At 36.4% G+C, this 23,860-nt stretch overlaps 2 protein-coding genes and 1 non-coding gene across 9 annotated transcripts in view; 2 read left to right on the top strand and 1 right to left on the bottom strand.

The window, feature by feature from the left end:
• Nucleotides 1-23,860, bottom strand: part of Exoc6 (exocyst complex component 6) — a 261,380-nt gene that overhangs the window by 26,637 nt on the left and 210,883 nt on the right. For all 7 annotated transcript variants that reach the window (XR_015440362.1, XM_087184922.1, XM_087184923.1 and 4 more), the window contains one exon: nt 23,784-23,857. Coding sequence is in view for 6 of the 7 variants with exons in the window: in XM_087184922.1 (XP_087041048.1) it covers nt 23,784-23,857 (74 nt within the window). In the remaining variant the exon portion in view is untranslated. The remainder of the gene's footprint in view (nt 1-23,783; nt 23,858-23,860) is intronic.
• LOC101697682 (small ubiquitin-related modifier 2) lies at nt 460-1,146 on the top strand. Its single transcript, XM_004838514.3, has one exon. The coding sequence runs from the start codon at nt 575-577 to the stop codon at nt 860-862; it is 288 nt and encodes a 95-aa protein (XP_004838571.3). The 5' UTR covers nt 460-574; the 3' UTR covers nt 863-1,146.
• Nucleotides 1,593-1,699, top strand: LOC147825656 (U6 spliceosomal RNA). The gene has a single exon (XR_015440615.1). It is a non-coding gene; the product is annotated as a U6 spliceosomal RNA (small nuclear RNA).

Here is a 23,860-nt window from a genome sequence, read left to right as displayed (position 1 = left end):
AAAACTGTTTTGAAACTGTGTGCCACAGAACACTGCTTTGCAGAACAGCAAGAAAGTTTTGTTTCTGCAAAGTACTCAGCATCCAAATGAGTTTTTTGGGGAGGGAAATGAGATACATTTTTACTCTAGGGCTTTTCAAAGCCTTTAATGTGTCAATGAAATTGTGAATTTATGAGAGGGACACAATATGCAAAGTTTTCTGTACTTATTTGACCATAGTTTACTTTCTTCAGGACTTGTTCCAAATAACAGTTTAGAAAATGCTGCTTTACTTTTGCTTTATATTTAGTCACTGCTGATTATGTAATTAAAGTATGTATTGCCTTTGTGAAAATTTTTATAATTTACCTGTCCAAAATATTCTTTCATCCAAGCAGTTGGTTGCGGAAAGATAATTTTTAAAAAATAAAGTTAAGAGGGGGTAGGGGAAGAAGCGCACGATGTGCGCATGCCCTCTCCCTCGGCCACCGCTGCCACCTCCTTCTGCCGCTCCTGGAGCTGCTCCTGTGCTCCTTCGGTGCGGACCTGGTACCTCTTTTGTGAAGCGGCAGCTGAGAAGACTCGGGAGCTCGCTATGGTCAATGAAAAGCCCAAGGAAGGAGTCAAGACTGAGAACAATGATCATATTAATTTGAAGGTGGAGGGGCAGGATGGTTCTGTGGTGCAGTTTAAGATTAAGAGGCATACACCACTTAGTAAGCTAATGAAAGCCTACCGTGAACAACAGGGTTTGTCAATGAGGCAGATCAGATTCGGATTTGATGGACAGCCAATCAATGAAACAGACACACCTGCACAGTTGGAAATGGAAGACGAAGATACAATTGATGTGTTCCAGCAACAGACAGGAGGTGTCTACTAAAAAGGGAACCTGCAGGAACTCTACTCCAGAACTCCGTTCTTACAGACCAAGAATACATTCTCAATTAGAAAACTGCAATTTGGTTCCACCACATCCTGACGACTACAGTATAGTTTTCTCTATTCTTTCATTTACCCCTTCCCCATTCCTTTATTGTACATAAAGTATCCGGTGTATGTGCACAAGCATATTGCATTTTTTTTAAACTAAATGGCCAACAATATGTTTTGATTGACATCAGATGGAGATGGGATGGGGAGATACTGGTTCTGTGAAAATAATTCCCTCTCTCCATTAGTGGCATTGCTCATCAGCTCTTATCTTTATATTCCAGTAAGTTATTTTGCTCTCACTGTTTTAACAGAAAAGACAACATAAAAATCCTTGCATACTTTGTTTGATTGGAGACTTTTAATGTTTTTCATTTATCACTGTAAAACCAAGGACAATTTTATAACTTTTTTGTACATAGCTGTTACATGTAGGGCAATCTGTCTTTATGTAGGAATAAATTACTCTTTAAAAGAAAAAGAATCCTAGATAGTTTTCCCTTTAAGTCAAGTGTCTTGTTTAAATAAACTTGTTTAAAATGAAAAAAAAATAAAGTTAAGATAAATCAAGAAAGATTTTTATTCATTATACTTTTATTGAGAAGGCAGATAATGTGGTCAAGTATTCAGAAATACTCTGATTAAAAATAAAAGAAATAGTGATTTTAAAGAATATTTGTGTGGTCACTTCGGCAGCACATATACTAGAATTGGAATGATACAGAGAAGATTAGCATGTCCCCGGCACAAAGATGACATGCAAATTCATGAAACATTCCATATTTTTTAAAAAAAAGAATATTTGTTTATAGGGAACATTAACTTATATTTGATACTTTAAGTCCTGGAAAGGTGATAAGATAGAGAAAAAAAAATTTGTTTCTTAGTGTTGGGGGTTGAAACCAGAGCCTATCACAGAGCTAAGCATATGCTCTACCATTGAGCTACACTCCCAGTTAAAAGTTTTGCATTCACTAATTTAATGTTTATGAATTATTTACTGTGTGGCAAGAATAGTGGTAGGCCATGAATATACAGCAGAGAACAAAACAGCCATGATTCTTATAGTTTGTAGTTTAGTTTTTCCATTTTAAAATATATTGCTTATATGTTTTAAACACTCTAGAATTGCTTTATTTATTTATGTACCAGGGATTGAACTCAGGACCTTGCGCTTATGAGGCAGGTGGCTGCACCACTGAGCTAAATCCCCGGCCCTATATTTCTTTATTTTTGTGGTACTGGGAACTACAGGAGTGCTCTACCACTGAGCTACAACCCTAGCCCTTTTTACTTTTTCTTCTGTGAGTGTCTCACCAAATTGCCCAGGCTGACCTCAAACCTGAAATCCTCTTTTCTCAGACTCCTGAGTAGCCTGAGTAGCTGGAAATAGAGGCATGCACCATTGCAACCACCTAGAACTGCCTTATTTTCCAAAATACCTTTGAAACTGTAATAGGTCATTATTTAAAAATCTCCAAAACTAGCCAAACACAGTGGCACACGTCTGTAATTCCAGCACTTTGTAAAGAGTAAGACAGGAGAATCACAAGTTCAAGGTCAGCCTGGTCAACTTAGCAAGACCCTATCTCAAAACAAAATTTAAAAAAGAGCTGGTAATATTTCTCAGTGCAAAGGCCCTGGGATCAATCCCCAGTGCCAAAAATAATTCCCCAAAATTATAATAATCTAATTTGCTTATGAGAGATGGTATGAATCATGCAATATAAGCACACAGTTAACAAGATGACAGAAAACATTTTACTTATACATTAGATGCTCATCATTTCTATCTCACAGTCTTATGTGTTACAATTATTTTATATGAAAATGCTATAGGATCCAATTCTTTTCAGTATATGATAACAACGTGAAACAAATTCAATCATGAGCCTTATACCCAAATATCATGCACAAACTTTAATTTCAGCCAGGCACAGTGGTGCACATTTATAATCCTAGCTACTCAGTGGCTGAGACAAAAGGATCAAAACTTTGAGGCCAGCCAAGGCAACTCAGCAAGACTTTGTCTCAAAAGAGAAAAAGAAGCCAGGTGTAGTGGGGCATGCCTGTAATCCCAGCACTCTGTAAGGTTCAGACAGGAAGATCACAAGAGTTCAACTCTAGCCTGGTGAATTTAGTGAGACCCTGTCTCAAAATAAAAATTATTAAAAGGCTTGGGGATATAGTTGAGTGGTAAAGAGACCTTGGGTTTAATCCCCAGTACTATCACCATTAAAAAAAAATCAATTCCAAATGAATTGAAACATAAATATGAATGGTAAACAATACAATTTTAGAAGAAAACACAGAAAAGTATCTTTATGATATCTTGTCAGGCAAAGATTAAATAGGACATTAAAAGGACTAACTATATAAGGGAAAATTATAAAATTTGATTTTTATTAACATTATTTAATTAGGGGATGGAGTACAGATCAGTGGCAGAGCACTTACTATCATGCAATATACAAAAATCCACAAATCAGTAAGAAGCAGATTACCCAAAAGAAAACAAATGGCCAAAAATCTGAATAAGTTATCCACAAGAGGATATTTAAATGGCCAAAAAATATAAAAAGGAGTTCAATTTTCTTAGTCATTAAGAAATGTATATTGAAATGACAATGTAAAATACTACATAGCCACTGGAGTGACTAAAAAGAAACAGACAATATCAAGTAATGACAAGGAGGTTCAGCAACTAGAATTTTTCTACACTACTGTCTGAAATGTAAACTAATACAACTGCTCTGGAAAACTGCTTCATAGTATCTATTAAAATTGATAACAGCCAGGCCAGGTGGCACACATTTGTAATCCCAGTTACCTGGATAGCTGAGGCAGGAAAATCATCAAGGTTGAGGCTAGCTCAAGTTTAACCCTGTCTCAAAGTAAAATTTTTTTAAAGTGTTGTGGATGGATCTCAGTGATAGAGTACTTGCACTTGCCTAGCATGTTTGAGACTCTGGGTTCCATTCCCAGTACCGCCAACACAACAACAACAAACAAACAAAAGCCACACATACACATATATGTGTCTGCATACACACACACACACACACCCCTATAAATAACTATCTATCCATCTATCCCATGACTCAGCAATCCCACTTGTAGGTAAATGCCTCTATAGAAATGTTACATATGTACACTCAAAAGACATATAAAAGAATGACCATGTCAGCATTGTTTATAACAGTAACTATGGAATTGATTCATATGTCTACCAAAAGAATTTATAAATAAATTATGGTATATCTGTACAACAGCAACCTACCTAGTAAGCAGAAAGAGCCATGAATATAGATAGCAACATGATATATTTCACAAACATAACACTGACCAAAGAAGGCAAAACTAAAAAGTTGTGTGGTATGATTTCATATATACAGGGTTCAAAACTAGGCTAAATTTATGTAGTGTTAGAAATCATGACAGTGGTTGTTCATTGAGAGGGAGAAGAGTCACGAATGGAAAGAGAGAGTACTACAGGGGTCTCTTTTGACTTACTGGTCAAGTTCTCTTTCTGGATTTGGATATTACAGACCTTGTTTAAAAAAAAAAAAAAAAAGAGGGCCAGGAATTTAGCTCAGTGGTTCCGCCACCTGCCTTGCAAGCGCAAGGTCCAGAGTTCAATGCCCGGTACCCTAAAAAAAAAAAAAAAAAAAAGAGAAGACACAGAAGAAGCAAGATGCAAGTCCAGACTTCCAGCTTTCCCAAGGCAAACTCAGGGGGCAATGAGGTGGATCAACTCGACAGCCATCCACCTAAACTCTCTAAAATGGTAACAGTGGAAGTAACAAAGCAGATGAATGAGGCTCTAGAAAAAAACCAAATCAGAAATAATTTCTCAGATAACTAGAGATGATGACCATAATGAAGGACATAGTTAGTGTATCTTAAGTGGATACAGATAAAAAAAAAATAGAAGAGGTTAGAAAAATGATGGAAACCATGAATGCCCAACATAGGAAAGAAACAGAATCCATGAAACAGATTCAAACATATATCCAGGAGATTAAAAATTCTATGGGACCAAGACAGTATATAAAGGTGCATATCTCCAATGATGAATGTCATTATATTGTACACCTAAATGTACCAATAAAAGGATATACAAAAAAAAAAAATTCTATGGAAAGGACTGGGGATTTAGCTCAGTGGTGCCACCACCTGCCTCGCAAGAGCAAGGTCCCCAGCTCAATCCCTGGTACAAAAAAAACCCCACAAAACTTTATGGAAAGTATATAATAGTATATATCAACTAAGGTGAGGAGAGAATATCAGATCTATAAGCCATGTCAGCAGTTAGTGAACATGAAAAGAAAGATTTCTTAAAAATAGCAAAAAAACATGAAAAATCAATCCAACAACTGCTAGATGATACAAAGAAGAATAACATAAGATTGATCAGAGTCAATAAAAAAGCAGGAAATAGTACCAACATAATAAAAAAAAGCCTGTTCACAGAAGTAATGGCACAAAACTTCCCAAGAATGGAAAAAGAATGCGATATACAGATAAGTGAGACATACAAAACTCCAATTAGCCATGATCAGAAAAAAAAAAAAAACTACACCAAGGCATATAATAGCCAAGATTCCAGAAATTTAACGCAGAATACTAAAAGCTGTTAGAGAAAAGAAACAAATAATCCATAAAGGTAAGCCTATCAGAATCACAGATTCCTCAACCCAAACCCTTAAGTCACAGAGAGCTTGGAGTGAAGTATTTCAAGCCCTAAAAGAAAACTACCTCTGGGCCAGGGATTTAGCTCAGTGGTTCCGGTGCCTGCCTTGCAAGCACAAGGACCAGAGTTCGATCCCCGGTACCAAAAAAAAAAAGAAAACTACCTCCAACTAAGACTGTTATACCCTGCAAAATTATCTTTCAAAATTGATGGAGAAATAAGACTTCCACGACAGAGAACACCTGAAGAAATTCATGACCACAAGACCAGCACTCCAAAATGTTCTGAAGGATATTATAGAAAGAGATAACAAAGACTACAATTCTATGAATCCCAACAGGATGAATCCATCAGACAAGCAATTAAACAGAGGGGAAAAAAGGGAACCAACAACAGGAAAATTATATGACAAGAATAAGTCAATACATATTGGTTATACCCATCAATGTAAATAGTCTCAATTCACCAGTGAAAAGAAACAGACTGACAGAATGGATCAAGAAACAAGATCCAACAATATGCTGCATACAAGAAATACATTTAACTCAAAAAGCAATTCATAGACTGAAAGTAAAGGATAGAAAACAATATTTCATGTGACAGGAACCCAGAAAAAAAAGCAGGGGTAGCTATTCTATTTGCAGATAAAGTGGATTTCAAGCCAAGACTGATCAAGAGAGACAAAGAAGGTCACTATATACTTGTTAAGGGAACAATCCAAGAGAAAGAAATAACAATTATAAATATATATGCACCAAATACCAGAGCACCCAACTATATAAAACAAATATTAAGACATGAAAACTCAAATAAGCATTAATACAATTTTAATGGGGGACCTCAACACCCCATTGTCACAAATAGACAGATCAACTAGACAAAAAAGTCAACAATGAAATATCAGAACTGAACCAAATTTTTGAACAAATGGACTTAGTAGATGTCTACAGAGTGTTCCACCCCACAACATTAGAAACACATTCTTCTCAGCTATACATGGGACATTTTTCCAAATATACCACAAACTAGCTCACAGAACATGCTTAAGTAACTGCAAAGGAGCTGTAATCATCCCATGCATATTATCATACCAGAGTGCAAAGAAATTCAAAGTCAATGGCAAAAGAAACCACAAGAACTTCATAAACACATGGAAATTAAATAACACCCTTCTGAAAAACCAATGCATCACCAATGAAATTAAAGAAGAAATTAGACAGATTCTACAATTTAATGATAATGCCAATACAACATACTGGAACTTATGAAAGCATTTCTATGAGGGAAATTTATAGCAATGAATTCCCGTATCAGAATAACAGAACAAGCTCAAATGACCTAATGTTGAACCTCAAGCTACTAGACAAAGAAGAGCAAGTCAAGCTTAAAGTTTGTACAAGGAAGGGAATTATAAAGATCAGAGCAGAAAGTAATGCAATGGAGACTAAGAAAACAATACAAAGAATCAATGAATTGAAGAGTTGGTTCTTCCAAAGATTAAATAAAATTGACAAATGCTTAGCCAAACTTATCCAAAAAAGGAAAGGAAAGACTCAAATACATGCAATTAGGAATGAAAAGGGTAAAATAACAACAGATTCTGCAGAAATCCAGAATACCCTGTATCCTACTACTTCAAGAATCTGTATTCTAGTAAGCTGGAAAACATAGAAGAAATTGACAGATGCCTAGATACGGATGAATTACAAAAGCTGAATCAAGAAGATATAAAAATTCTAAATAAACCAATATCAGTCAATGAAATTGACAGTGTAATAAAAAACCTACCAACAAAGAAAAGCCTAGATCTTGACAGATTCACTGCTGAATTCTACAAGAAATTTAGAGAAGACCTAATGCTGCTATTACTTCTCAAACTCTTTAATGAAATTGAAAAGGAAACAATACTTCCAAACTCATTCCTGGAAGTAAGCATTACCCTGATACCAAAACCAGAGAAGAACTCAACCAAAAAAGAGAACTACAGGCTAATCTCCCTAATGAACAGATACAAAAATCCTCAATAAGATACTGGCAAATAGAATATAGCAAATCATCAAGACGATTATACACCATAACCAACTAACTAGGATTTATCCCAAGGATTCAAGGATGCTTCAACATATGCAAATCAATAAATGTAATACACCATATTAACAGAAGAACCAAGGACAAAAACCGTATGATCATCTCAATAGATGCAGAAAAAGCATTTGACATTCCAATAACCATTCATGATAAAAAACCCTACAGAAAACTGGATTAGATAGTCTTTATCGCAAACCTGATAAAAGCTATCTATGATAAGCCAACAGCCAATATCATACTAACTGGACAAAAACTGAAAAATCTCTAAAATCAGGAACAAGGCAAGGATGTTCACTATCACCACTCCTATTCAATATAGTTCTGGAAACATTAGCCAGAGCAATTAGACAAGAGAAAGAAATGAAAGGAATAAGGATAGGAAAGGAAGAAGTTAAATTATTATTATTTGCAGATGATATGATACTCTACATAGAAGACCCCTAAAACTTCACCAAAAGACCTCTAGATTTTTTTCTTTTTTCCAGTACCAGTGATTGAACTCAGGACCTTGCGCTGGTGAGGGAAGCATGATGCCACTGAGCTAAATCTCCAGCAAGACTTTTTAATAACCAAATGCAGTAGCGTAGCTGGATAGAAAGTCAACACTCAAAAATAAACAGCATTCTTATACACAATTAACAAATTCACTGGAAGAGAAATTAGGGAAACCACACCTTTCACAACAGCACACACACAAAAAACAGTGGCCCCTCGAGTTACAACCAGCCTCACATACAAACAACTTGGGTTACAACTGGAAATGAGCCCAGATGTGGTTGTTTGTGGATATGATTTTGGTTAGTACTTTATATAATCGCTATGATTACTGCTATCATAATGGCCCCCCAAAAAGCTAGAAAAGACGTGAAGACAAAGAAAACAATCACAATCGAAAAGAAGGAAGAAAAGAAGAAGAAAATTATGGAGAAATATGAGGGTGGCATTCGTGTGACCAATCTTGTTAATATATACAGCATGTCAAAATCCATCATCTCAGCAATCTTACAAAACAAAGATTCTTACAAGGAAGCTAATGATGCTAAAGGTGTTAAATTAGTAAGTCACAATCAACAGTGTTATTACTGCTATTATTGGTCTTTTTATATAAATATAAATATATGTACATATATATATAATTTGAATTTGTGGAAACTGTGCTGTCAACTTTGGAAAAAGTTATCCCAGTTTACTGTGTTCAGTTGGCACTGTACAGAAATTAACAGCCATATTGGTCTAGAAACATTAAACTTAATTTTTTTCCATTTGTAAAGGGGTAACACACTGTATTAAATATGTGAGGTCTTATTTACGTACTTTTGATTATAGAAACTAATAAAGTATTCTTTAAATAATGAAAAAAAATCAACTGTGTTAGATGAGGTAGAAAGGCTATTAGTGTATTAGTGTGGATAAATGAAAGGCAGATGACAGGTTATAGCCTGAGTCTATAATTTGTGAAAAAACTAGGGCTATAAATGCGATCTCATAAAGGATAATCCTTCAACAAGTGATAATGGTGAAACATTTTGTGCCAGTAAGAATGGTTTCACAGTTTTAAAGTGACAGCTGGGGTTTATAGTGTAACTAGGCATGGTAACGCAGCCAGTGCTGATAAAAGGACTGCAGAAAATTACATACAGCACTTTAAAATGATGACACAGAGAAATAGCTTCTGCTCTTGTCAAGTTTTCAACTGTGATGAAACTTGCTTTTTGGGAAGAAAATGCCCAGGAGAACATACATTAACCAGGAAGAGAAGAAAATGCCAGGGCATAAGCCTATGAAGGATAGGCTAACTTATTGATATGTGCCAATGTGACTGGTGACCTCAAGATAAAGCCCCTCTTGGTTTATCACTCTGAGACTCCTACAGTGTTCAGAAAACATTAAGTCATGAAGAATAGGCCAGGGGTCACACGTAGATCTAACGAAAAAGCCTGGGGAAGAAGGTACTTTTTCCTGAATGGATCAGGGAGGCTTTCTGTCTTACTGTTAAGAAATATCTAGAGGACAAAGGTTTACCACTCAAGGCTGTCATCATAGACAATGCTCCTGCTTTCCCACAAGATTTGGAAGAAGAACTGGCTGAAGAATTCCCATGGCTCAAAATCAAGTTCTTCCTACCTAATACAGCTCCTCTACTGTAGCCTATGGACCAGGACCAGGTTACAGCTAACTTTAAGAAGCTATACACCAAGGAACTGTTCTTAAGTGCTTCCAGATGGTCTCAGATATAGATTTAACCCTTAAAGAGTTCTGGAAGGACTTGTATTCTGGAAGGATCTAATGTTCTGGAAGGAACATTACAACATCCTTTCATGTGTGGGGTTAACTGAGAAAATCTGGGCAAATGCCTCTCTAAAGACACAGATCTTCCTGGAAGGAAGTGTGGCCTAAAATTAACAGAAGAGAGACTTTGAAGGCCATTTAGAAGAGCCAGACCCTTAGATTGACCCTGTGGTTGATTACATTGTCACTACAGTGGAGTCCATAAGCTTGCAGGTAGACAGTGGTGATGCTAAGGAACCAGGGGAGGAACACACAGAGGAATTATCTATAGAGGAACTTCAGCAACTTCTGGCTGAGTATCAGAGAATGGTAGCTAAGGAGCTTTCTGAAGAGGAGGGGGAGTATCAACAATCAGTGCAGCAAAGTTCTTCTTCTGAAATAAGGCAAATCCTGAAAAAATGGATAGAGCTACAAACATTTGTAGAGAAGATCCACCCAGAGAAAAAGCCAATCACTGCATTCATTTGCTTAATGGCAATGTCATGTCATACTACAGGACGGTGTTAAAGAAACAGAAACAGACAACCTTAAATCAGTTTTTAGTTCTGAAAAAGTTGAGACCTAGTGAGCCAGAAGCAGGTCCTAGTGGGTTATAGACTCTCCCAGGGAGAGAAAGGACACTAGAGAACCAGATGCCTGATGTTCTTATGGAAGGAGACTCTCTTTCCAAAAAATAACCACCTTCTATTTCATCCTCCCTTCCTGCAAGCCAAAGATGTCAACTGGAATGGTGACAAACTAGGCACATTTTATAGCTTTTTGGTGAATACACTGAGAAAATTATTGGTGTTTCTGGTAAATTACACACATTATTCAACCCTTTTTATTATGAAAAGGTTAGTTGAGGGGTGCTTTGAGAAGTTTGGAACACATTATGGTTATTTCCATTATTTATGGGAAAAGTCTTGACTTACAATCAACTTGAATTACAACCAGTCCTTGCAAATGAATTGAGTTTGTAAGTTAAGGGCCCACTGTACTTAGGAATCAATCTAACGAAGAAAGTAAAAGATCTTTATATTGAAAACTGCAGTACTCTGAAAAAGAGGATATCAGAAAATGGAAAGACATCCCTTGTTCTTGAGCAGGAAGAACCAATATAGTGAAAATGGCCATACTTTCAAAAATTGTTACACAAATTTAATGCAATCTCAATCAAAATATCAATAATATACTTCACAGAATTAGAGAAAATAACCCTAAAATTCATTTTGAATCAGAAGAGACCTAGAATAGCAAAAGCAATTCTGGGTGACAAAGGCAAGACAGGGGCCATCACAATCCCTGGCTTGAAAATATACTACAAAGCTCACAGGTTAAAAACAGCATGGTACTGGCAAAAAAACAAAACAAAACAAAAAACAGACTCAAAGATCAACAGAACAGACTGAAAATGCAGAAATACCTCCAAACACACTCAGTCACCCTATCTTTGACAAAGGAGCCAAAGCAAACACCTTCACTGAAGGAAAGATAGCCTCTTTAATAAATGGTGCTGGAAAAACTGGCTTTCCACTGGCTGAAGATTAAAACTAGACCCATATCTCTCACCATGCACTAAACTAAAATTAAAATGGATCAAAGATCTAAATATTAAAGCAGAAACACTAAATATTCCAGGAGATAGAACAGGCAGAACTCTTGAAGACATAGGTGTAGGCAAAGACTTTAGGAACAAAACCTTGATCACAGAGGAAATATCACAAAGAATCAACAATTGGGATCTCATCTTATTAAAAAGCTTTTGCACAGCAAAAGAAACCACCAACAGAGTGAAGAGACAACCCACAGAGTAGGAAAAATATTTGCCAGCTGCTCCTCAAAGAGCTAATATCTAGAATATGTAAAGAACTCAAACAAATCAGATCCCTCAAATTTAAAGACCTAATCCAAAAAATGGGCATATGGAATTACTAGACACTTCTCAGATAAATAAATACAAATGGCAGATAAATATATGAAAAATGTTCAACATTGCTGGTCATTCAAGAGATGCAAATTAAACTAAAGCTGAGATTCCATCTCACTCCAGAAAGAATGACTATTATCAAAAAAATCAACCAAAAACAAATGCCAGTAGGGCTGTGGGAAAAGGAACTCTACTGTTGGTGGGAATGTAGACTAGTGCAACCACTGTGCAAATCAGTGTGGAGATTCCTTAAAAAACTAAAAGTAGAGATTCCATTTGACCCAGCAATATCTTCCCGAAAGAATTAAAAGTATCATACCACAGTGATACATGCACATCCATATTTATAGTGGTACAATTTGTAATGGCACATTTGTAGTGGCATATTTACAGTGGCACAATCTTGGAAACAGTCCAAATGCTTATCAACTGATGAATGGATAAAGATGTGGTTTTTATATACAATGGAATACTACTCTGCCATGAAGAAGGATAAACTTGAGACATGTCTAGATAAATGGATGCACCTTGAAACCATACTCTTAAGTGAAATAAATCAGACACACATTTAAATATCACATTATTTCTCTGGTGTGAGAAACCAAAAGGGTAAATAAGGACCAAAATATATAACAGATATTGGGAAATAGGGAAGAAAATGTTCAAATGGGAAGGGGAACAAGGGAGGAGGGTAGGAGAAAGAAGGAAAAGGGAAAAAGAATGCAAGGAAAGAATGAAAACAAAGCTTTTGTAAATAAGGATTGGAAGAGAGCTGGGCGTGGTGGCATACACCTGTAGTCCCAGCACTCGGGAGGCTGAGGCAGGAGGATCGCCATGAGTTTGTGGCCAGCCTGGCAAACATAGTGAGTTCAGGACCAGCCTGAACTACAAAGGGAGACCCCACCTCAAAAAGAAAAAAAAGAAGCTGAAGAGCAAAGGGAAGGGAGGGGACTGGGGAAAAAAGAATCAAGATGTAGTCTGTACAAGTAAAACTTTCCTATGATGAATGATATCATTATGTATACCTAAAATGAACCAATAAAATTAGTTTTTAATAAATAAATAAAATCCTAATGTACATAATAAGTCTCTAAGAGGAAATTACAATATAAACTGCTTTCCATGCTTCCCAAAACTTAGTTAGGACCATTTTCATGTTGTTTTGGGTTTTTTTGGGGGGGTTGTTTTGTTTTGTTCTGTTATTGGGACAGAAAAAGAGGGGCCTTGTGAATGGTAGGCAAGTCTTATACCACAGAGCTATGCCCTCAGCCTAGAAACCTTACTTTGAGAAAACTTTCTTATCTTGAGAAATCAATGTTCCTAGAAAGACACTTTGGGAAACATTGCTCCATGATGATAACACATTAGCCAACATTCTTTGGGGCAAGAAATTGTTTTATCAGCTAAAAACCCATATTTCTGCTTTATCATCCCTACCTAAACTTCTGTGTATGAATTAAAAGATGATTGAGATACTGTGAAATGAAGCAATAGCTCATCAGTTGAGTAATTTAACACAAAGTGAAGTAGGATAAGTTAAATAAGGTTTAATACTAACATTAGTGAAGCCATGGGTGGTCAATCCATTGTGAGACTCATACTAGTAAGAAGTGATGAGGGTGAGTTATTTTTTTAAAAGTTTTTCACCAAAATGGCTGTATTTCAAAAATTTTGGGTGACTCAAAAAATAATCTTTAGTTACCTGGAAAATTCTGTGTATAAGATACTTCATTTTCCAGTGAAATATTTCTATTATATTAAGGAGTTATTATAATCATTACTGAATGCTATTATATAATCTTAGAATCATTTAAAACTTTCAAGTTTTCATGTATTGTTAAAATAATTTCACATATTCACCTGGTGTTTACTTTAAAGTTATTTAAAAAATAGACAAACTTTGTATAAAAAAAGACGTATGTAAATATATTAAGGTCCATCATTTAGTGGCTTGACTTCAGAACTAGGAGTAGGAAGATAACAGGCTTTATTTGCTAAAAAAAAAAAAAAAAAAAAAAGGTTTTTACACATAAAAATAATGTTCAAACAGCACATTTAAGTTGACTGAGATAGCATATTCACATAATGCAGTACCAGTACCTCTAATCCTCTACATTACCTATTAGGGCAGGAGGCCTTAAGATGTTGTTGAGATAACTGGCTTCCATTAGCAAGTATGTGATTGGCAGGATGATAAAGTCTTTTCACTCACAGGTCAGCTATTTTTCCTTTTCTTTAGAAGAGGGCAATCCTGATGATCCATCTTTTAGCTACAGTCTCTCATTGAGTCCCAATTCTCTTGCCTTCAGCTTTGATATGGTTCTAACTTTCCTCCTGTATCAGCTCATACTTGTCATCAACTCCTCTATTCAGTACAGCAAATATCAGGAGTTTGACCTCAGGGCAAAGTCCGGGTGGGCAGGTAAAATTTGACCACTGGACTTACTTCCTAATCTTTCATACCCAGCAATTCATGAAGCAGTATCGAATTCAAACTAAAAAACAGAAGCATGACCTCTTATAAGTACTATGAAAGGGGCTCTTTTGCCTTTCTAAGTATACTTGAAAAGAACTGTCAGCTGGCCTATTAAGACAGAAAAGGATCACAGACTAAAAAAAAAAGAAGTAAAGTGCAGAAACTCAAATGAAATGTAAATAAAGGCATTAGCACCCCCTTTATATTTGGTGATACATAAGTTTATGTAAGTGTAAAACTGTTATGCTATAAAAATATCTTAATGAAGTCAGAAACATAATAGCACTAGCAAAACTTTAAGACATTTTCATTTAAATAATCACATCTAAACACCAAAAAGACACATCACCTCATGTAAGACTTTTGTTTTCAAGATTAATTTTTTTGGCTAATTCTTGTCATTTCATCATTTAAATGTTTATAAATTTTTTTAAATGTTATTTTAAATTTATTGTCTAGGATACTGAAATCATAAAAGTTAATGCCATAATGATCTAGCACATATAGACAAGAATTAGTCATATCTTCTCATTTTAGATTACAAAAGTACAGGAATAAAACATGGTTAAATTTTAGCATTAATAATCAGGGAATATTTTTTTAAGCTCCTTTTAAAATTAGAAAAGTTAGCATATAAGTTAGCTCATCAAAATTTCTATCCAATAGTCTCTTCCACTGCATATTTACTACCATACTTTAAAATTGTGTTTAATATTTATATAGCTATCATATAATTTATTCTAATTATGTATATATCAAAATGGATTTCATAATTATACATGTTTCACAGATTTTAAAAAATTCACTTTAAAGTGTCTCAAACAAATTACACTGTAAAGAAAATTCAACCAGGACTTAGTGTCTATTTGAAAAGTAAATTCAATCAATGGAATTTGAGGTTCCTAGTATTATAAGTACGCCTGCAGTGTAATTCCCTATGGAGTTATATGTTGTAAAGAGGTCTTTTATGCTATCAAATGATGACTGTCTGAAGAAGAAAGTAACTGGGATCAGAGTTTTAACCTGCACTGATGGGGGACTGAACCTAGGGCAGTGGTGGTGAACCTATGGCACACATGCCACAGTAGGCTGTTTGTATCATTAAAAGCCCTAAAAGGTTCACCATCATTGACCTAGGACCTCATGCATTTGAGGCACAAGCTCTACCAGTAACCTACATCTCTGATCTCTTTGAGACAGAATCTATAGTTTCATTATCTACATGGTCCTGTGCACAATCCTGTAATCAGATTGCAAACTTGTTAATTCCATTTTTGTTGTTTTTCCCCAGTGCTGGGAATAGAACCCAGGGCTTCAAGCATGCCAGGCAATACCACTGAGCTATCTATCACCTAGATTTTAAAATAGTTAATATAAAAACTAGTTATACCACCTAAATTCATACAAAACAGAAAATATCACATCATTTTCAACTTTTTTGTGAACAGATTATTTGTACATAATGGGAATTATCCTCAAATTCCCTCTTAAAGTTGTCCTTTGGATTAGAGAATATATTTATGTCCTTGCAACAGGGAAACTTCCCCGAGTAAGTGGCTATAATTTACTTGGAATATGAATATACAGTGAAATCTCTCTCTTTTTTTTTTTTTTTGGTACTGGGGATCGAACTCGGGTTCTTCTGCTTGTGAGGCAGGTGGCGGAACCACTGAGCTAAATCCCTGGCCCGGTGAAATCTATTTCTAACTCTCTAAAGGACCCAGTTTCCTGTATTAGATCATCATGGTGAAGGAAACAGGGCTACAACAAAGAGAAGTCCTTCTAAAGGAAACAGACCTACTGCCAATAGAAGTAATCTCTCTGGTAAACTGGAATGAAGTTGAGAGTCCATTTTCTTCAATTTCTACTAACTTCCCCAGCTTAGTAAAACTAATCTATAGATCTAGGTCATTCATAAGAATGTTCCTTGATTGGTAAAATACTTGAGTACCATTGCTTACAAACAAAAATAAGTATGTTCAGTGCTTTATAGACATAATTTGGTGACAGAAATCGCCTTTTTAATTTCCTTTTAAACCTGACTTGAAGATACAATATTTAATTCTATGTAACTCATTGTCTTAGGATTCCTAACCAGTTCTTGGGGGTTCTGCATTTCTACAGGAATTTTATGCTCCATAAGAATAAAAATTCTTCTATTATTACTTTTGTGTCTATTTCCATATTTCTCCTTTCCAAATAATGAATATATATATATGAATATTTATTAGTCCATTAGTACTTATTAAACACTAGTTGGAAATGAGAGCAAAAATAGCTTGTTCTCAAAAATCTACTGAAATCAGTCTCTTCACTGCTCAAACTGGTACAGTGGCAAACACTATTATGCAGAGGCTGCTCGTAGAGATTGCAGAGCCTCACCTCCAGTCAGCTCTATCTCCCAAAAGAATGGGTACCATTACCAGACTGATAGCAAAGTGACTTTATTTTAATTCAGTCTCCACATAGTTCTTTGTGCCAAGGGCAGTAGTCATTCCTACTGTCAATTCTAGCACTCCTGAGCCCTCTAACTCAGATCATCCCCTCTTCCACACCCTTGTGACTTCCCAGCTTTATCAAGTCCCTTAATCTTAGGATTAATAAAGATAAAGGTGAAAAAAAGAAAAAGGGAGTAGGAAAAAGAAAAATTACAAGATGGAAAAGAAGAAAATGACAACAAAGTACAAATGTCAAGAATTTAAAATGAATGAGAAAAAATTTTCATGTATGTTACTTGACTTAGAAGATGATAAAAATTAGTAAATATCTAACTGGTTTTAAAAAACTAGTTTTACCCTTTTTTCTGGAGACACATAAAATTTTAAGCAACAGCATTCCTTACCATCAAAAAAATTTTAAGCAACAGGTTACTTTCTAAGATATAAAAATCTACATTTAGCTTGAGTTCTGACACTAGTGTTACTATCACTAGTTTTCAAATAACCTTGAAATTACTAAGAAATAACAAATTACAAGTATCATTAAACCTAAGCAGGAATTAATTAGTCATATGCTTTGCAAGGAATGACTAAATTAAAAATTCATGGTGAGCCTGAGTCACACAGAACACACCGAATCAGCCCGCTGCAGACAGGCAGGTCTGCCCATGCGCTATCTAGGTCCTGAGTCACACAGAACACGCCGAATCAGCCCTCTGCAGACAGGCAGCCACCTGGTTCCACACTACAAAGACGCAGAGGACACCAGACCACCAGACCAAGGTACTGAGTCCCGCTGTTCCTGGCCCAGAGGTAGTGGCTTCTGAGCCGCCGTCCCACTGCTCCTGGTCCAGAGGAAGGGGCTACAAGGCCACCATCACTCCCACTGCTCCCGGCCCAGAGGGAGGGGATTCTGAGCCACCATGCCACTGCTCCTGGTCCAGAGGAAGGGGCTTCCAGGCCACCATCCCTCCCGCTGCTCCCACAGGAAAGGGCTTTTGGGTCACCATCCCTACCGCTGCTCCCGGCCTCTGTCCCACCTCTCCCAGCTCACAGGAGGTAATCCATGCAGGCGCTATTAGCCCCCCGCCCCAGTCGAAATGAGAAAACACATAAATAAGTCTCAAAACCAGACTTCTAGATCACCTACAGCAACCACAAAGGGAAATGAGATGGAACACTCTGATACTCAACCACCTGGACCCACTGAACTGGCAACAAAAGGGGATCTGGAAAAAATGAAGTCAGAAATAATTTCTCAGATAACAGAAGAAATTGTGCCCCTAGTGCAAGACATGATTAATAAATCTAGAGAGGAGCTGAGGAACATGAGGGAATCCCAACATAAGAAACAAATGGAATCCATAAAACAGATGCAAATAGATTTCCAGGACATGAAAAACTCCATTGAAAGTCTACACAGCAGAATGAGCCAATGTGAGGACAGAATTTCAGATATAGAAGATAAGATTGCAATTACTGACCAGGAAAAGAAAAATTGCTTCAAAATTATAAGGGAACATGAGAAATCAACCCAGCAGCTGCTAGATGATGCAAAAAAGAATAACATAAGACTGATTGGGCTCAATGAAGAAACAGGAGAGAGTGCAGATGACATAAAAAATCTCTTCACAGAAATAATGGCAGAAAACTTCCCAAGCAGGGGAAAAGAGCTTGACATACAGAAAAGTGAGGTATACAGGACTCCAAATAGCCTTGATCAAAAAAAAATCTACACATAGGCATATACCTGTTAAGATTCCAGAAACACAACAGAAGAACAAAGTTCGACAAGCAGTCAGAGAAAAGAAACAAATCACATACAAAGGAAAGCCCATCAGAATCACAGCAGACTTCTCAACACAAACCATCAAGGCAAGAAGAGCTTGGAGTGACATATTCCAAGCCCTAAAAGAAAACAGCCTCCAACCCACATTGATGTACCCTGCAAAACTATCTTTCAAAATGGATGGAGAAATAAGATACTTTCATGACAAAGAGCACTTTAGGAACTTCGTGAATACCAAATGAGCACTCCAAAGAATTTTACACAATATCCTAGGAACAGACATTGAGGATCACAACCCCAGGAAGCAAAGCAGAATGAACCCAACTGGCATGACAAGAAATTAAATGGAAAGGGGGAGAACCCAACAAAAAGAAAAAGTCATGGCAATGACAAGTCAGTATGTTTCACTTATAACCATCAAACTTAATGCTCTCAATTCACCAATAAAAAGAAATAGACTGGCAGAATGGGTCAAGAAGCAAAATCCAACAATATGTTGCATCCAAGAAACACACTTAATTCAAAAGGAAACTCATAGACTGAAAGTTAAAGGGTGGAAAACAATACCGCATGCGACAGGACCCTGAAAAAAAGCAACAGTAGCCATCCTCTTTGCAGATCAAGTAGATTTCAAGCCAAAACTGATTAAGAGAGACAAAGAAGGACACTACATCCTTGTAAAGGGAAGAGTCCAAGAGGAAGAGATGACAATCATAAATATCTATGCACCAAACACTAGTGCACCCAACTATATAAAACAAATACTAACGGACATGAAAAGTCATATATGCACTAATACAACTGCAGTGGGGGACCTCAACACCCCACTGTCACAAATACATAGATCAACTAGACTAAAAATAAGTAATGAAATACTAGAACTCAATCGAACTCTTGAACAAATGAACTTAACAGATGTTTAAGGAGTCTTCCACCCCACAAAATCAGAATACACATTCTTCTCAGCTGCACATGGGTCATTCTCCAAAATAGACCACATACTCACACATAGAACATGTTTAAGTAAGTGCAAAGGAATTGAAGTTATCCCCTGTATATTATCAGACCATAGTGCGATGAAATTGGAGATCCATAGCAAAAGAAACTCGAAAAATTTCATAAACACGTGGAAATTGAACAACACACTTCTGAATAACCAATGGGTCACAGAGGAAATTAAAGAAGAAATCAGACAGTTCCTTCAATTAAATGACAATGACAATACAACATATCGGAATCTATGGGACACAATGAAAGCAGGCTTACGAGGGAAATTCATAGCAGTGAATATGCATATTAGGAAAACAGAACGAGTCCAATTAAACAACCTGATGCTGAACCTCAAGCTTCTAGAAAAAGAAGAGCAGGATAACCCCAAAGCTCATAAAAGGGAAGAAATTATAAAGATCAGAGGAGAAATCAATGCAATGGAGACTAAGAGAACGATACAAAAAAATCAATGAAACCAAGAGTTGGTTCTTCGAAAGAATCAACAAAATTGACAAACCTTTAGCCAACCTTGTCAGAAAAAGGAAAGAAAAGGCCCAAATCCATGCAATTAGGAATGAAATGGGTGAAATGACAACAGACCCAGCAGAAATCCAAAGGATCATCAATACTTACTTCCAGAACCTATACGCCAATAAGATGGACAACACAGAAGAAATGGACAGATTCCTAGATACATATGAATTACCAAAGTTGAACAAAGAAGACCTAAAAATTCTGAACAACCCAATATCAACCAATGAAATTGAAAATGTAATTAAAAACTTATCAACTAAGAAAAGCCCAGGCCCTGATGGCTTCACTGCTGAATTCTACAAGACATTTAGAGAGGAAGTGCTGCCACTACTGTTTAAACTCTTCAGTGAAATTGAAAGGGAAGCAATACTCCCAAATTCATTCCTGGAAGCAAGCATCACCTTGATCCCCAAAGCAGAGAGGGACCCAACTGAAAAAGAGACCTATAGGCCAATCTCACTAATGAACATAGATGCAAAAATCCTTAATAAGATAATGGCAAACAGAATGCAGAAGATCATCAAGAAGATCATACACCCTGATCAAGTGGGATACATCCCAGGGATGCAGGGATGGTTCAATATATGAAAATCAATCAATGTAATACACTATATCAATAGAGCCAAGGACAAAAACCATATGATTATCTCCATAGATGCAGAAAAAGCATTTGACAAAATCCAACATGCATTTAGGATAAAAACCCTACAAAACATTGGAATAGATGGTCTCTACCTCAAACTGATAGAAGCCATCTATGAAAAACCAACAGCCAATATCATACTAAATGGTCAAAAACTGAAATCCTTCACACTAAAATCAGGAACAAGACAAGGATGTCCACTATCATCACTCTTGTTCAATATAGTTCTGGAAACATTAGCCAAGGCAATTAGACAAGAGAAAGAAATAAAAGGAATAAAGATAGGTAATGAAGAAGTCAAATTGTCATTATTTGCAGATGACATGATACTCTATATAGAAGACCCCAAGAACTCCACCAAAAGTCTTCTAGACTTAATAACCAAATTCAGTCAAGTAGCTGGTTACAAGGTCAACACACAAAAATCAATAGCTTTCCTCTAAAGGAATAACAGACTCACTGACAGAGAAATACGGCAAATAATTCCTTTCACAATAGCATCCAAAAAACTGAAATACCTAGGAATCATCCTAACGAAAGAAATCAAAGACCTCTTCTCTGAAAACTATGGCACTCTGAAAAGAGAGATTGAAGATGATATCAGAAAATGGACAGACATCCCCTGCTCCTGGGTAGGAAGGATTAATATAGTGAAAATGGCCATACTTCCAAAAACTGCTATATAGATTTAATGCAATTCCAATTAAGATCCCAGAAGCATACTTCATGGACCTTGAGAAAACAATCCAAAAATTCATTTGGAACAAGAAGAGACCCAGAAGAGCAAAAGCAATTCTAGGTAACAGAGACATGGCAGGGGGTATCACAATCCCCAACTTGAAACTCTACTACAAAGCTACTGTGATAAAAACAGCATGGTACTGGCAAAGAAACAGACCTGAGGACCAGTGGAACAGATTAGAAGATGCAGAAACAACGCCAGACACACTCAGCCATCTCATCTTCAATAAAGGAGCCAAACACCCTCACTGGAGGAAAGACAGCCTCTTTAATAAATGGTGCTGGAAAAATTGGGCTTCAACTTGCCAAAGATTAAAACTAGACCTGTATCTCTCACCATGCACTAAACTAAAATCAAAATGGATTAAAGATCTAAATATTAAAATAGAAACTCTGAACCAGTTGGAACAGAGGTTAGGTAGAACTCTTGAAGACATCGGTGTAGGAAAAGATTTTATGAACAAAATCTCAGTTGCCTGTGAACTAGCACAAACAATCAACAAATGGGATCTCTTCTTATTAAAAGGCTTCTGCACAGCAAGAGAAACCATCAGCAGTGTGAAGAGACAACCCACAATGTGGGAAAAAATCTTCACCTGCTCTTCCTCAGACAAAGGTCTACTATCTCAAATCTATAAAGAACGTAAAAAGATCAGACCTCCCAAATTTAAAGACCCAATCCAAAAATGGGCATCTGAAATGAACAGACATTTCTCAGACAAAGAAGTAGAAATAGCAAACAAATACATGAAAAAATGTTCAACATCACTGGTCATTCAAGAGATGCAAATGAAAACAATGCTGAGATTCCACTTCACTGCAGAAAGAATGGCTGCTATCATGAAATCAACCAATAACAAATGCTGGCGGGGCTGTGGGGAAAGAGGAACCCTGCTCCACTGCTGGTGGGAGTATAGACTGGTGCAAGCACTGTGGAAATCAGTATGGAGGTAGCTCAAAGAACTAGGACTGGAAGTCCCATTTGACCCCGCTATTCCACTGCTGGGGATCTTCCCCAAAGAATTAAAAGAATCATACCACAGTGATATATGTGTGCCCATGTTCATAGCAGCGTAGTTTGTAATAGCTAAAACTTGGAAACAGCCCAAATGCCCATCAACTGGAGACTGGATAAAAAAAAATGTGTTTTTTTAATAAAATGGAGTACTAGTCAGCCATAAAAAATGAGAAATTAGAGACATTTATAGCTAAGTGGATGCACATTGAGGTGATACTCTTAAGTGAAATAAATAGGACACACATGTGTAAATCCTGAATAGTTTCTCTGGTGTGAGAAACTGAAAGTGTAAATAAGGTCTAAATGTATAATAGGTAATGTGAAATAGGAAGAAAAGGGGCAAAGGGGAAGGAAGTGGGAGGGCTAGGGGAAAGGATAGAAGGGAATGGGATTAATATGAGAAAATGGAAAAATAGGAACAAAATCTTTGTAAATAGGGAGGAATGGAGGGGTTGAAGGGAGGGCTGGGCAAGGGTGAAAAATAAGAACCAAGACAGACTATGTAAAGGTGCAAATCTCCAATGATGAATGTCATTATACTGTATACCTAAAATGTACCAATGATTAGAATGAATAATCGATAATGTAAAATAGGAAGAAAAGGTCCAAAGGGGTAGGGGTAGTGGGAGGAGCAGGGGAAAGGAAAGAAGGGAAAGGAAAAATGATGAGAAATGGACAAAATGGAAATAAAGTCTTTGTAAATAGGGAAGGGTGGAGGGCGTGAAGGGAGGGCTACGAATGGGGAACAAATAAGAACCAAGATGCATTATGTAAAGGTACAATTCCCAATGAGAAATGTAATTGTGTTGTATACCTACAATGTACCAATAAAAGAATTTAATACAAAAAAAAATTCATGGTGAGAATGCTCCAAAAAATTGAGATTCTGAATGAATATAACTTTAGAGAAAAATACCAAACACATAATTATCAAAAAAAAAAAGCATTTTTCTTTTTCTTTTTTTGGTACTGGGGATTGAACTACAAGGCAGGAAAGGTATCACTGAGCTAAAAAAAAAAAAAAAAAAGCATTTTTCTAAAAAGAGGTTGTTTTAAGGCAAACAACCATTCTTATAGCATTAAAAATAAAAATAAGGGCTGGGGATTTAGCTCAGTGGCGCTGTACCTGCCTTGCAAGTGCAAGGTACTGAGTTGGATCCCCAGTACCAAAAAAATAAAATAAAATAAAATACATACATAAATAAATAAATAAATGTAAAAAGTAAGAGAGGAGTAAATGAGAAGTACATTATTACATCTTACTTGTCTGAGGTCAATGAATGCTAGCTGCAGGGTATCCCCTTGGAATCCTGGCACAGGTTCAGAGCTGGCAAACACTG

This window comes from Heterocephalus glaber, unplaced genomic scaffold (genome assembly GCF_053883595.1).
Source record: "Heterocephalus glaber isolate CG9 unplaced genomic scaffold, H.glaber_assembly_v1.0 deba00001497, whole genome shotgun sequence".
NCBI lineage: Eukaryota > Metazoa > Chordata > Mammalia > Rodentia > Bathyergidae > Heterocephalus > Heterocephalus glaber.
This window is presented reverse-complemented; position numbering and strand designations above follow the sequence as displayed.